The sequence below is a fragment of the Cebus imitator genome, unplaced genomic scaffold, assembly GCF_001604975.1.
Source record: "Cebus imitator isolate Cc_AM_T3 unplaced genomic scaffold, Cebus_imitator-1.0 Scaffold43, whole genome shotgun sequence".
NCBI lineage: Eukaryota > Metazoa > Chordata > Mammalia > Primates > Cebidae > Cebus > Cebus imitator.
Window position 1 is genome coordinate 4,421,242 of NW_016107358.1, and position 12,833 is coordinate 4,434,074.

Sequence of the window (12,833 nt, forward strand, 5' to 3'; positions counted from 1 at the left end):
CACCAAGATTTGCAACTGAATGTTAATACTAAGAGGCTGGGCTCAGAGGGCTTACGCCAGCCAGCACTTTGCAAGGCTGAGGTTGGTGGATTATTTGAGGTCAGGAGTTTAAGACCAGCCTGACCAACATGGTGAAACTCCATCTCTACTAAAAATACAGAAAAAAAATTAGCCAGGCGTGGTAGCAGGTGCCTATAATCCCAGCTACTCAGGAGGCTGAGGCAGGAGAATTGCTTGAATCCAGGAGATGGAGGTTGCCATGAGAGGAGATCATACCACTGTACTCCAGCTTGGGCAACAGAGCAAGACCCCATCTCAAAAATAATAGTAACAGCCAAAAGCTGGAAATGACTCTAATGTCCATCAATGAGTAAATGGATAAACAAATTGTGGTATATTTATACAATGGAATACTCTTTCACAATAAGAAAGAATGTATTACTGATATGCAAAACAAAAATGGATTTCGAAAGCATTATGCAAGGTGAAAGAAGTCAAACACAAAAAGCAAGTTGTATGACTCAATTTACATTAGAAAGGTAAATTTATGTGTATGGAAAGCAGTTTGGGGCAGGTGTGGAGGCTCACACCTGTAATTCCAGCATTTTGGAAGGCCAAGGCCAGCAGATCACTTGAGGTCAGGAGTTCAAGACCAGCCTGCCACCAAGGTGAAATCCTGTCTCTACTAAAAATACAAAAATTAGCTGGGCATGGTGGAACACGCCTGTAATTCCAGCTATTCAGGAGTCTGAGGCACAAGAATCGCTTGAACCCAGGAGATGGAGGTTGCAGTGAGCCAAGATTGCACCACTGCATTCCAGCCTAGGCGACAGAGTAAGACTGTCTCCAAAAAAAAAGAAAACAGTTCAGTTGTTGACGGGCTTAAGGCCTGACTACAAAGGGACATGATAAAACTTTCTGGGGCAATGGAAATGTTTTGTATCCTGATTGTGGTGATAGTGACTGCCATATATGTTTGTCAAAACACAGCAAACTGTATACTTAAAATTTTATGTTAATATTTCAATAAAGCTTACTAAAGTCAGAATTAGAATCAATTATCTGTCAAACTCCTGAAGAACCTGTTAAAAACAATCAGGAGGCCATTAGGTTAAGCTGGGGTTCTGTTAGAGTAGATAGTCAGGTGGACATGAGCAGGGCAGGAGAGGGCCCTCAACTCAGGAATGTCAGGCAACCATCAGGTGATGGTCAGGTGGTTGTTACACTGTTTCTCTAAAATAATACTGAGTTGCAGCCAGCACCAGGGAAAGACAGTCTCCCAATAGACAGGAAACCCGTGAGGCTGATAAGCAGCAACTTCCTGATAAGATCTCCAGAGCTGGGTGAGTGGGCTCAAACATGTGCACTAAGAGGCAAAATGATAGAGTTTAACCAGTATATGACCTTCCTCTAGGAACCCTTGACTGATAAGAGAAAAACCTCTCAAGTAAGCATGCGCACAACCTCAGTAAACACATGCACATGTAACTCCTCCCAAGTGCTGACAGGCCACTATATATGCATACAGCCCATCCCAAGGGAAAAATCCAAGGAGGAGAAATGGAAACCCTGGAGACATGCTGAAGTATAAAACCCCAAGTCAAGGGCTGAACAGGGCACTTGGATCTCTCGAGTGGTGCAGTGACTCGGATACCTTCCCTAGTGGTAAGACATCCCTACGCCTCGCCTTCTTTGGCCAGAGGCATTCAACCCTCTTACGTGGTTTCCTTCTCCTCTTTCACTCTCCTGCTTACTAACCAACCCCTAGAACAATTCCTCTCAGCCACAGTGGCTCTGCTTCACCTGGCTATCTCTCTGTTCACACTGAAGGATGGCTTGCTGGCGTGGGAAGGACCTGGAAGTCTGCACTGAGTAGACTTGAAACACTAATGACCTCCTTGGACAGGAGGCTCATAACAGTGGTAGTGCTAAAACCAAAGACCACGTAATAATATCTGGTGAGTTTCCTCTGCTTTTTCAACTAAAATCAACTCTTTCCTGAAAACCCACCACCACCTATTCTCCTTTCTCTGTATGTCTTCCAAAATGACCTTGCACGCCCACTGGACCAACTGCATCAGGGGTACATCTGCCTTTTCTCTGCTCTCACTTTCCATGCCATGCAACTTTCTTCTCTGCCTTAAACACACACTCCTATTTGTTATTCGTGCACCTGCAGCTCTTGCTGTGTTAGCCTGGCAACCAGGAGATGGGCTGTCTTGTGGATGCCCCTTGATATTTATACTTGTTTTTACCCTACCAGCTCAGATGACCTCCGACCCTTTCCCTGTCTGTTGGCTCACTGCCAGGACAGACACTAATCAGAACCCCAGCTCTGCCAGCTCCTCATGACCTACTATGTGCTTTTCATCCCTGTTAGGCTTCAGGGCCATGTTTCTCACTGGCTTTTCAAGTGGTTTGCCTTATAGGACCTCACTCTGTGGCCTTTAAGGACCCCACCTACTTGCTTTTTTTTGGGAATTAGCACCCCTTTGGGAGGAGGGAAAATTCTTTCTCTGCCATTTGCAAGCCCTTATCCCAAACACCAAGTCCTCCAGAGGTTCTTCCTTTACGTCAAGAGGGCAAATAAATGTTACCCTCTCAAATCCAAGGGCTGCTGTTTTTGCGAGTATATGAAGGCTTTCCATGAGTCTTCCTCTTGCTTCCTCCTGCAGCAGAGGGATTGCTCTATCTGTTTAAGCATTTGTTCTGCATGTTACCCTGGGAGGACGAAGAACCCCAACTATAAATTTCCCTCCATTCCTCTAATCACTGCCATGCCCTTCTCAACATGCATCAGGACCATTGAGGTTATATCTGAAGGGAGGGAAGTCCAGCCCCCTTGCAGCAGTTGGCTGAAAAACAGGCTTCTCGTCTAAAGAACATGGGAAATGCGAATCTGGGAAAAAAGATAATCATTTCATTGCTAGAACACTCTGAACAAGAGTCACTATAAGGTCACAGAGACAAAGATACAGGTCAGCCCAAGGTGGCAGGCACAGGAGACCAAAGTACCCATATAAAGATGAAGACTAGTTCCAGGCTACAAACACAAAACAGATTACCATTTCAAAACAGATGAAGGCTACTCCCAGAAATGGGACAGGATCAGGGTAGGGTTACCCGGTAAACACTGGTTCATTCTGGAACCTTTGGATGAATGGAGGGCACCCTGTTCACTTTGGTCTACCATAGGCACAGGATTAAGAGAACAAGGGGAGACGCCCTCTTCTCACCTCTGTTCTCTCTTTACAAATGGGTAATTGTGCCTCCATAAAACAAGAAGGGACCGAGGTTAGGGGTACCTGGTAAGCACTGGTTCATTCTGGAACCCCTAGGATGAATGGGGGACACCCTTTTCACTCTGGACTGCCATATGCAAAGGAAAAATGGATGAATGGGGTAAAGGCCTACTCACTCTGGTCTGCAGTAAGTTCACAGTAAGTTCAGGAAAAAGAAAGTAGGGAAACTGGAGGGGTTGCCTTCGTTTTCCCTTCTCTCCTCTGTTCTCTCTTTGTGGATGAGTAATCGATTCTCCATACACAGGACACACTCCTCCTCTGTGCTGCTCATGAGGGAAAACCGTCTTTTCTCATTCATTTTTAGTGATGCCAGAATACCCTATGCCCCTTTTGGGTAGAGATATTTTGTTCAGACTAGGGGCTCAGTCAACCTTTCCTCCAAGGCCAATACCCCTTTTCTTTTTTTTTTTTTAATTGCATTTTAGGTTTTGGGGTACAGGTGAAGAACATGCAAGATTGTTACATAGATACACACATGGCAGTGTGATTTGCTGCCTTCCTCCCCTTCACCTATATCTGGCATTTCTCCCCACGCTATCTCTCCCCAACTACCCACCCCCCGCTGTCCCTCCCCTATTTCCCCCCAACAGACCCAGTGTGTGATGCTCCCCTCCCTGTGTCCATGTGTTCTTATTGTTCAACACCCACCTATGAGTGAGAACATGTGGTGTTTGATTTTCTGTTCTTGTGTCAGTTTGCTGAGAATGATGGTTTCCAGGTTCATCCATGTCCCTACAAAGGACACGAACTCATCGTTTTTGATGGCTGCATAATATTCCATGGTGTACATGTGCCACATTTTCCCTGTCCAGTCTGTCATCGATGGGCATTTGGTTTGGTTCCAAGTCTTTGCTATTGTAAACAGTGCTGCAATGAACATTGGTGTGCATGTGTCCTTATAGTAGAATGATTTACAATCCTTTGGATATATACCCAGTAATGGGATTGCTGGGTCAAATGGAATTTCTATTCCTAGGTCCTTGAGGAATCGCCACACTGTCTTCCACAATGGTTGAACTAATTTACACTCCCACCAACAGTGTAAAAGTGTTCCTTTTTCTCCACATCCTCTCCAGCATCTGTTGTCTCCAGATTTTTTAATGATCGCCATTCGAACTGGCGTGAGATAGTATCTCAATGTAGTTTTGATTTGCATTTCTCTAATGACCAGTGATGATGAGCATTTTTTCCATATGTTTGTTGGCCTCATATATGTCTTCTTTTGTAAAGTGTCTGTTCAAATCCTTTGCCTACTTTTGAATGGGCTTGTTAGTTTTTTTCTTGTAAATCTGTTTTAGTTCTTTGTAAATTCTGGATATCAGCCTTTTGTCAGATGGGTAGACTGCAAAAATTTTTTCCTATTCTGTTGGTTGCCGATTCACTCTAATGACTGTTTCTTTTGCCGTGCAGAAGCTGTGGAGTTCGATTAGGTCCCATTTGTCTATTTTGGCTTTTGTTGCAAATGCTTTTGGTGTTTTGGTCATGAAGTTCTTGCCTACACCTATGTCCTGAATGGTTTTGCCTAGATTTTCTTCTAGGGTTTTTATGATGTTAGGTCTTATGTTTAAGTCTTCAATTTATCTGGAGTTAATTTTAGTGTAAGGTGTCAGGAAGGGATCCAGTTTCTGCCTTCTGCACATGGCTAGCCAGTTTTCCCAACACCATTTATTAAGCAGGGAATCCTTTCCCCATTGCTTGTTTTTGTCAGGTTTGTCAAAGATCGGATGGTTGGAGATGTGTGGCATTGCCTCTGAGGCCTCTGTTCTATTCCACTGGTCTATATCTCTGTTTTGGTACCAGTACCATGCTGTTTTGATTACTGTAGCCTTGCAGGATAGTTTGAAGTCCAGTAGTGTGATGGCTCCTGCTTTGTTCTTTTTGCTTAGAATTGACTTGGCTATGCAGGCTCTCTTTTGGTTCCACATGAAGTTTAAGGTGTTTTTTTCCAGTTCTGTGAAGAAGGTCATTGGTAGCTTGATGGGGATAGTGCTGAATATGTAAATTACTTTGGGCAGTATGGCCATTTTCACGATATTGATTCTTCCTAACCATGAACATGGAATGTTTCTCCATCTATTTGTGTCCTCTCTTATTTCGTTGAGCAGTGGAACACCCCCTTTTTCAAATGCAATCTTATGCCTCAAGGAAACCATACACAAGGATGAACTGCTCATAGACCTTCCCATTTATCCAGAGGTCTGGGCCTCAGGAATACCAAGAAAGGCTATAATGGCAATGCCTATAGTAATTCAGCTCAAGAATCTTCTAGCTATCCTTCTAGAAGGCAGTTTCCTCTTCAGCTAGAGGCCAAAGAGGGATTTCAGCTCCTGACTGAAAAATTTCAAAAACATGGATTATTAATACCCTGTAATCCTCCCTGTAACACCCCATCTTCCCTATTAAAAAGGGCAATGAAGAATGCAGGCAAGTCCAGGACCTGTGAATCATAAATGAGGCAGTAGTCCCAATACACCCAATGATCCCCAACTCATATATAATTCTTCCCCAACCTCCAGATGCTCAGTGGTTTTCAGTCTCAGACCTTAAAGATGCTTTCTTTTGTTTCCCCCCATCAACCCATCCTCTCAATTTCTATTTGCATTTGAGTGGGAGAATGAAAAAGGAAGGAGTCAACAGCTCACCTGGAGAGTGCTTCCACAGGGTTTCAGAGACAGTCGCCATTGGTCTGGGTAAGCCCTAGCTAGAGATTTGCAGGACCTAACTCTTAAGAGGGCAGAGTGTCTCCTACAAAATATGGATGACCTGTTAATCTCCTCCTCAACAAGAGAACTGGGAATCCAACATCTAGTCTAAACACTAAATTTCCTTGCAGACAGAGGGTACGAGGTGTCCAAGGCCAAGGCACAGCTACTAAGACAAGATGTCCAATACTTGGGATAATCCTGATCCTAACCGCCAGAGAATGTAAGCTCTCCCCAGAACAGAGAAAAGCCATCCTTAGAATACCTACCCCAACCACGTAAAAGCAACTTCGGGCCTTTCTGGGGATCACAGGATGTTGCAGACTTTGGATACTGGGGTATGGTGGAATTGTTAAGTCCTTATATCAGGAAACTGATAGGGACCAACTTCTCTGGGAAGGGGATCAGGAGCAAGCCTTTAGGCAGCTAAAAACTGCCCTCTCCCAAGTCCCAACCCCTTGGGCTACCCATACCTGCCAAATCGTTTCAGCTTTTTGTCTCTGAAAGGCAAGGTAGAGCCCTAGGAGTTCTAACTCAAACCATCGGGACAATCAAACGTCCTGTAGGTTACTTTTCAAAGAACCTAGATCCAGTAGCACAAGGGTAGCAACACTGCCTTAAAGCAGTGGCTGCAGCGGCCCAACTACTAGAGGAGGCCTTCAAAATCACCATGGGACAGTCAATTCAGCTCCTGACATCCCACCAAATAGGCCCCTTTTTGGACATAAAAGGGTCACAATGGCTTTCTGAAAACACACTGCTAAAGTACCAAGTTTTGTGGTTAGAAAACCCACAGGTCATAGTAGTTGAGCAGTGTTCCACCCTTAACCCAGTTTCCTTACTGCCGCAACCAGGAGACCATAACAACACATTTATGTTGTGAGATACTTAACCAATTTATGCCAGCCAGGAAAACTTAAAAGATCAGCTCCTAGATAATCCAGACAACATATGATTTCAGGTGGGAATAGCTTTGTCAGGGATAGAACTAGATATAAAGGGTATGCTCTGATGTCCCTTCACCAAGTTATAGAGGCTAAAGCTCTGTCCCTAGGGACCTCTGTGCAACTAACCAAACTCATTGGGCTGACCAGAGCCCTAAACTAGGGGAAAGAAAAGGAGTATAGACAGATTCCAGATACACCTTTCTGGTGCTTCACACCCACGTGGCTATCTGAAAGGAGAGGGTGTACCTAACAGCTCCACATACTCATATTAAGGAGGGGCCTCAAATCTGAGAGCTACTAGAGGCTGTTCATTTGCCCCAGGAAGTGGCAGTAGTGCACGGTAAGGACACCAGAGGGGCTCCAATTAAACTGCATGGGGAAATAGGTTAGCTGACTAAACAGCTAAAGAGGCAGGCATTTCAAAAAGATACCATCATAGGGGCCTTGCTCCTCCCTCTCTCCAGTGAATTGCACCCTCTCCAATACACTAAGAAAGAAACAGATTGGGCCACCCAACACAGGTATTGAAAAGAAACCAATGGATGTATAGGTAGAGAGAACTTCTCCATCTACCTAAAGCCTCCCAATGGAAGCCATCAAGAGTTTACAGGACTCCTGCCACTTTGGAAAAGACAGTCTAGGGTAAATTTGTAGACAGATGTTCAGTGGGGAGGGACTAAATAAAACTATTCAACAGGCTTGTCAAGTCTGCACTCTGTGCACCATAAATAATCCCCAGAGGGCAAAGCCCTCTCCATCAGTAAGTCCAATCCAAAGGAGAGGTACATACCCTGGCAGATGGACTTCACCCAGATTCCTGCACACTATAGGTGTTAAGTACCTCTTGGTCTGTGCAGACAGCTTCACAGGATGGGTAGAAGCCTGCCCTATAAGGACTGAAAAGGCACAGGAGGTAGCTAAACTCCTCCTAAACAAACTCATTCCCCAGTTCAGGCAACCCAGGTCATTGCGGAGCAACAATGGTTCATCCTTCATTTCCCAATCAACTCAACAGGTTAGCAGTGCCCTAGACATAAAGCTTTACTCTGCCTGGAGACTTAACCTTCAGGAAAAGTGGAATAAACTAACCAAACCCCCAAACACATCCCCATCAAACTCTGTCAGGAAACAGCACAGCCATGGGTGGACCTCTTAGCTTTAGACCTCCTTCTGATTCACTGCCCCTAAGGCTCCCTTGCAATTAAGCCCCTTTGAGGTCTCATATGGTAGGCCATTCCTATATTCTGACATTACTAGATGAAGAAACTGCCAAAATCACCCACTATATTTCTTCTTTAGCAGGCTTCCAACAGACCCTCTGGGAATATGGTTTACAAACAGATCCGAAATCTGAAGGGGAAAAATTCCCACCTCTACATGCTTCAGGCTCACAACTTCTCATTAATGTCTCGAAAGATGTAACTTCAAATTCCCAACGAACTACAATCTAAAAGGGCCCCTTCACCATTCTATTATCTACCCCTACAGCCATTACAGTACTGGAGATTGCCAGCTAGATCCATCACACCCAAGTGAAGCCGTGGAAAAGCCCTTTAACACCAGAGCCAGAACCAGCAACCTCAGCTCCAGAATACACTTGCGAGGCACTAGAAGATCTGAAATTCCTCTTTAAACAAAAAGATAAGTAAAGCCTCACCAACAGTCTTTCACCTCAAAGTAAGGTGATCCCAATATTAGAAATTTTATTTGCAATTGCTCTGATTATCACTATTTTAACCCTAACTTGTACACCACCAGGAGTTCCACTGGCATCTTGCTTTGTGACCAGTTTCTCTCTTAAGTCACTATGGGCCTGCTCCTGCTGGTTCTCATTCTCACTCCTTTATTAGCAGCCTATCGCCATCCTGATTTCCAGTTACTGGAAAAAGCTCAGCAACTGCTCCAAAGCACAGGATCCCCTTACTCCACCAATTGCTGGTTATGTACTAGCTCATCCACTAAAACACCAGGAAGAGCTTATCCAGCCTCGTCCAGAGAATGGACAACCACAGAGGCAGAATTACATATTTCCTATCAATGGGACCCTAATCTGAAAGGACTGATCAGGCCTGCAAATAGCCTTCTTTCAAAGGTAAAGCAAGATTTCCCTGACATCCGCAAGGAACCTCCCATTTTCGGACCCATCTTTACTAATGTCAACTTAATAGGAATAGCCCCTATTTGTGTTACAGCCAAAAGGAAAGATGGGATAAATGTAGGCACTCTTCCAAGTACAGTCTGTAATGTTACTCTCACTGTAGATCCTAACCAACAGACTTATCAACAATACACCCACAACCAATTCCGCCATCAACCAAGATTCCCCAAACCTCCAAATATTACTTTTCCTCAGGGAATTTTGCTAGATAAATCCACCCAGTTTTGCCAGGGACGCCCAAGCTCATGCAGTACTCGAAATTTCTGGTTCCAGCCTGCTGATTATAACCAATGTCTGCAAATTCCCAAACTCAGCTCTACAGCAGAATGGGTTCTGTTGGACCAAACTCGAAATTCTCTTTTTTGGGAAAATAAAACCAAGGGAGCTAACCAGAGCCAAACGCCATGCGTCCAAGTCTTAGCAGGCATGACTATAGCCACCAGCTACCTGGGCATATCAGCAGTCTCAGAATTTTCTGGAACCTCTGTCACCCCCTTATTTAGTTTCCATATCTCTACATGTCTTAAAACTCAAGGAGCCTTCTATATTTGTGGTCAATCGATTCACCAATGCCTCCCCACCAACTGGACTGGAACTTGTACCATAGGCTATGTATCCCCGGACATCTTCATAGTCCCTGGCAATCTCTCTCTTCCAATACCAATATATGGGAATTCCCATTTTCCCAGGGTGAGGAGGGCTATCCATTTAATTCCACTTCTCGTCGGACTCGGCATTGCAGGCAGTGCGGGAACCGGAATTGCTGGAATTGCAAAAGCTTCCTTCACTTATAGCCAGCTCTCAAAGGAAATAGCCAACAACATTGAGGCCATAGCTAAAACATTAACGACCGTGCAAGAACAAATCGACTCTTTGGCAGCGGTAGTCCTCCAAAATCGTCGAGGACTAGACATGTTAACGGCAGCACAGGGAGGAATTTGTTTGGCCTTAGATGAAAAATGTTGCTTTTGGGTAAATCAATCAGGAAAAGTACAAGACAACATCAGACAACTCCTAAATCGAGCCTCCACTTTACGGGAACAAGCCACTCAGGGCTGGTTAAATTGGGAAGGAACTTGGAAATGGTTCTCTTGGGTTCTTCCCTTTACAGGTCCACTTGTTAGTCTCCTACTTTTGCTCCTTTTTGGTCCATGTCTCCTAAATATAATAACCCAATTTGTCTCCTCTCGCCTTCAGGACACAAAGCTCCAGATGAAACTCAGTAAGAGAGGCCGTCCTCGCAATAGTCAAGAGTCACCCTTCTAAAGAGGACCCCTAGACTCCTCATTAGTGGGACACAACAGAGGCAAAATCCTGCCCCGCCTCCCTTGGACCTGGCTGGATATTGCTTTCGCCAATCCACAGAGCTCCCTGCCCTGACAGTTAGCAAGAGGCCAAGACCCACAGGACAACCACTACAGACCCTCTGTCAGCAGGAAGCAGTTAAAGAAGACTGACCTTCGCCCATTTTCCCAAATAATTGGGTCTTGGACTCTTGGCAGGGGGAATTGTTAGAGTAGGTAGCTAGTCAGACATGAGCAGGGCAGGGGAGGGGCCCCCCCACCAGGAATGTCAGGCGACCATCAGGTGATGGTCAGGCTATTGTCACGCTGTGCCTCTAACATAATAATGGGTGGCAGCGGTGCCAGGGAAAGATGGTCTCCCAATAGACAGGAAACACCTGAAGCTGGTGATCAGCAGCTTCCCCATAAGATCCCAGGAATTGGGGGAGCAAGATCAAGCATGCGCACAAGAGGCAAATGGTGGAGTTTAACTGGTATATGATCTTGCGTCAGGAAGGCTCGACTGGTAACAGAAAAACGCCTCCAGTGAACATGCGCACAACTTCAGTAAAAACACTGCATATGCATCCTCTCCTAAGTGCTGGCAGGCCACTATGCATGTAGACAACCTGCCCCAAAGAAAAAACAGAGGAGGAGAAATGAAAACCCCAGAAGCATTCCATTGCATAAAACTCCAAGTCAGGGACCTAACAGGGGAATTGGATCTCTCAAGTTGCCAGCTTGGCTCTTTTCAAGTGCACTTTGCTTCCTTTTGTTCTTGCTCTAAAACTTTTACCCCTGCCCTAAAACTTGCCTCAGACTGTCATTGTCACACTGCCTTCCCCTCCCCCCCCCCACCTGGCCAAATTCCTTCCTCTCCTACGACAGGGCAAGCATCAAGTCTGCTGCAGACCCATCGGATTTGCTGAGGGTAACAGTTCCAGCATTTAGGTTCCAGCAACCAAACAAACTAACACCCAATTCAGGGTAAACAGCCAAACAAAACTTAAGCTTAACCAATTAGAAACCACCAACTAACCTCTAACTAGGACATTTCTACTTGAACCAATCAAATATTTTCTTTGTCTTGCTTCTGTGAGCACCTTATAAAAGTTTCCCCTTGGCACCTCGATAATAGAGCCCCAATTGCCTGCAGTTTGGCACTGCCTGATTCATGAATCACCCTTGCTCAAATAAACTCTCTAAAATGCTAATGTGCCTAAGTTGATTTCTTAATACATCTTTGCAGACTGTATGACAACCAATGAACTAGACAATCTACAAGATGTGTTCACACTTTTCTGTAATCAACACGTTCTAAAGCAGTCTACTATCTTTGAAATGTACATTATCCTAAGTAAAGCTGTATTAATCTAAGGATAGTTTAAATTTCTAAAACTAAATTCAATCTTTAAAAATTGATTTTTCAAAAGTCAATTAATTCATATATATCCACCTGTACTGAAGCCATCCTTAGAGCGTTAATGAGAATTCTGGACAGACGTATCATTATCACTAAGCATTAATCAAGCTGTACTTTGACCCATTTCCTTGTAACCAAAAGTCACAATACACTAGACACTGTCCATTTGCATCTCCACTGTTCCTAAAAATTGGATTTTTGAGTTAGAATCATAAGGCTTTTAAGGATTGCTTACGATGTTTTTCAGATTCTAGAAATACAGTGAAATAGCTGTCACCAGTTTAAGACCAGTTTAAAGGCCCCTACAGAGGAATCAAATCAGCATGAGAATAGTTTCTTCATCTCCCTGTCCCATGGCTTCACCCCTGCACTCTTCAACCAATCAATCAGCTCATTCCAAAACCCTTAAACCCTAGCCCCAAACTCCTCAAAGACGAATTTGGGTTTTCCTTTCATCTCCTCATTCGGAAGCCCTTCCATAAAACCTCTTTGCCGCAACCTGGTATTGTGAGAAACAGTCCTATTACAGTTATAGTACCTCCGTGTAAGACAGATCAGAAAAAACACAGCCAAACCTCGATATTCCTGAATTATTTGTGAATGTACCTACCTGCTGAAATAAGAGTGGTTGAGTGCATTGCTCAAGTCACACAGCTAGTAAGCGGCAACACTAGCTATGTGACTTGATCACACAGTCACAGATCAGCCCAAGTCCAATGCTAATCATAGAACAACAAAGCTCTGAAATTAAAAATGTGACTGCTAAAATTAAAAATTCGATTTAAGAGATAGAAGAAAAAGCCCCAAACACCCCCCCGGAAGAAAGGGGGAGGAGGGAATTAGGAGATAAAAAAGATAAAGAATCAACCCAAGAGGCCGGGCGCGGTGGCTCACGCCCGTAATCCCAGCACTTTGGGAGGCCGAGGCGGGTGGATCACGAGGTCAAGAGATCAAGACCATCCTGGTCAACATGGTGAAACCCCGTCTCTACTAAAACTACAAAAAATTAGCTGGGCAT

General features: G+C 44.5%; 2 protein-coding genes across 5 annotated transcripts in view; one reads left to right on the plus strand and one right to left on the minus strand.

The window, feature by feature from the left end:
* Positions 1-12,833, minus strand: part of SMIM13 (small integral membrane protein 13) — a 52,018-nt gene that overhangs the window by 33,881 nt on the left and 5,304 nt on the right. The gene's annotated exons all lie outside the window — the stretch shown is intronic.
* On the plus strand, positions 817-12,689 carry ERVFRD-1 (endogenous retrovirus group FRD member 1, envelope). Of its 3 annotated transcripts, none has more exons than XM_017526668.2 (2): positions 817-1,665; positions 8,251-12,689. In XM_017526668.2, the coding sequence occupies exon 2, from the start codon at positions 8,759-8,761 to the stop codon at positions 10,373-10,375; it is 1,617 nt and encodes a 538-aa protein (XP_017382157.1). In that variant the 5' UTR covers positions 817-1,665; positions 8,251-8,758; the 3' UTR covers positions 10,376-12,689. The 3 variants fall into 3 exon arrangements, with proteins under 3 accessions (XP_017382157.1, XP_017382160.1, XP_017382158.1); XM_017526671.2 differs by having other exon boundaries at positions 8,710-12,689; XM_017526669.2 differs by having other exon boundaries at positions 8,440-11,606.

What these genes read in the sequence shown, in the direction of transcription:
- ERVFRD-1 (XM_017526668.2), top strand. Translation starts at nt 8,759, where the DNA reads ATGGGCCTGCTCCTGCTGGTTCTCATTCTCACTCCTTTATTAGCAGCC.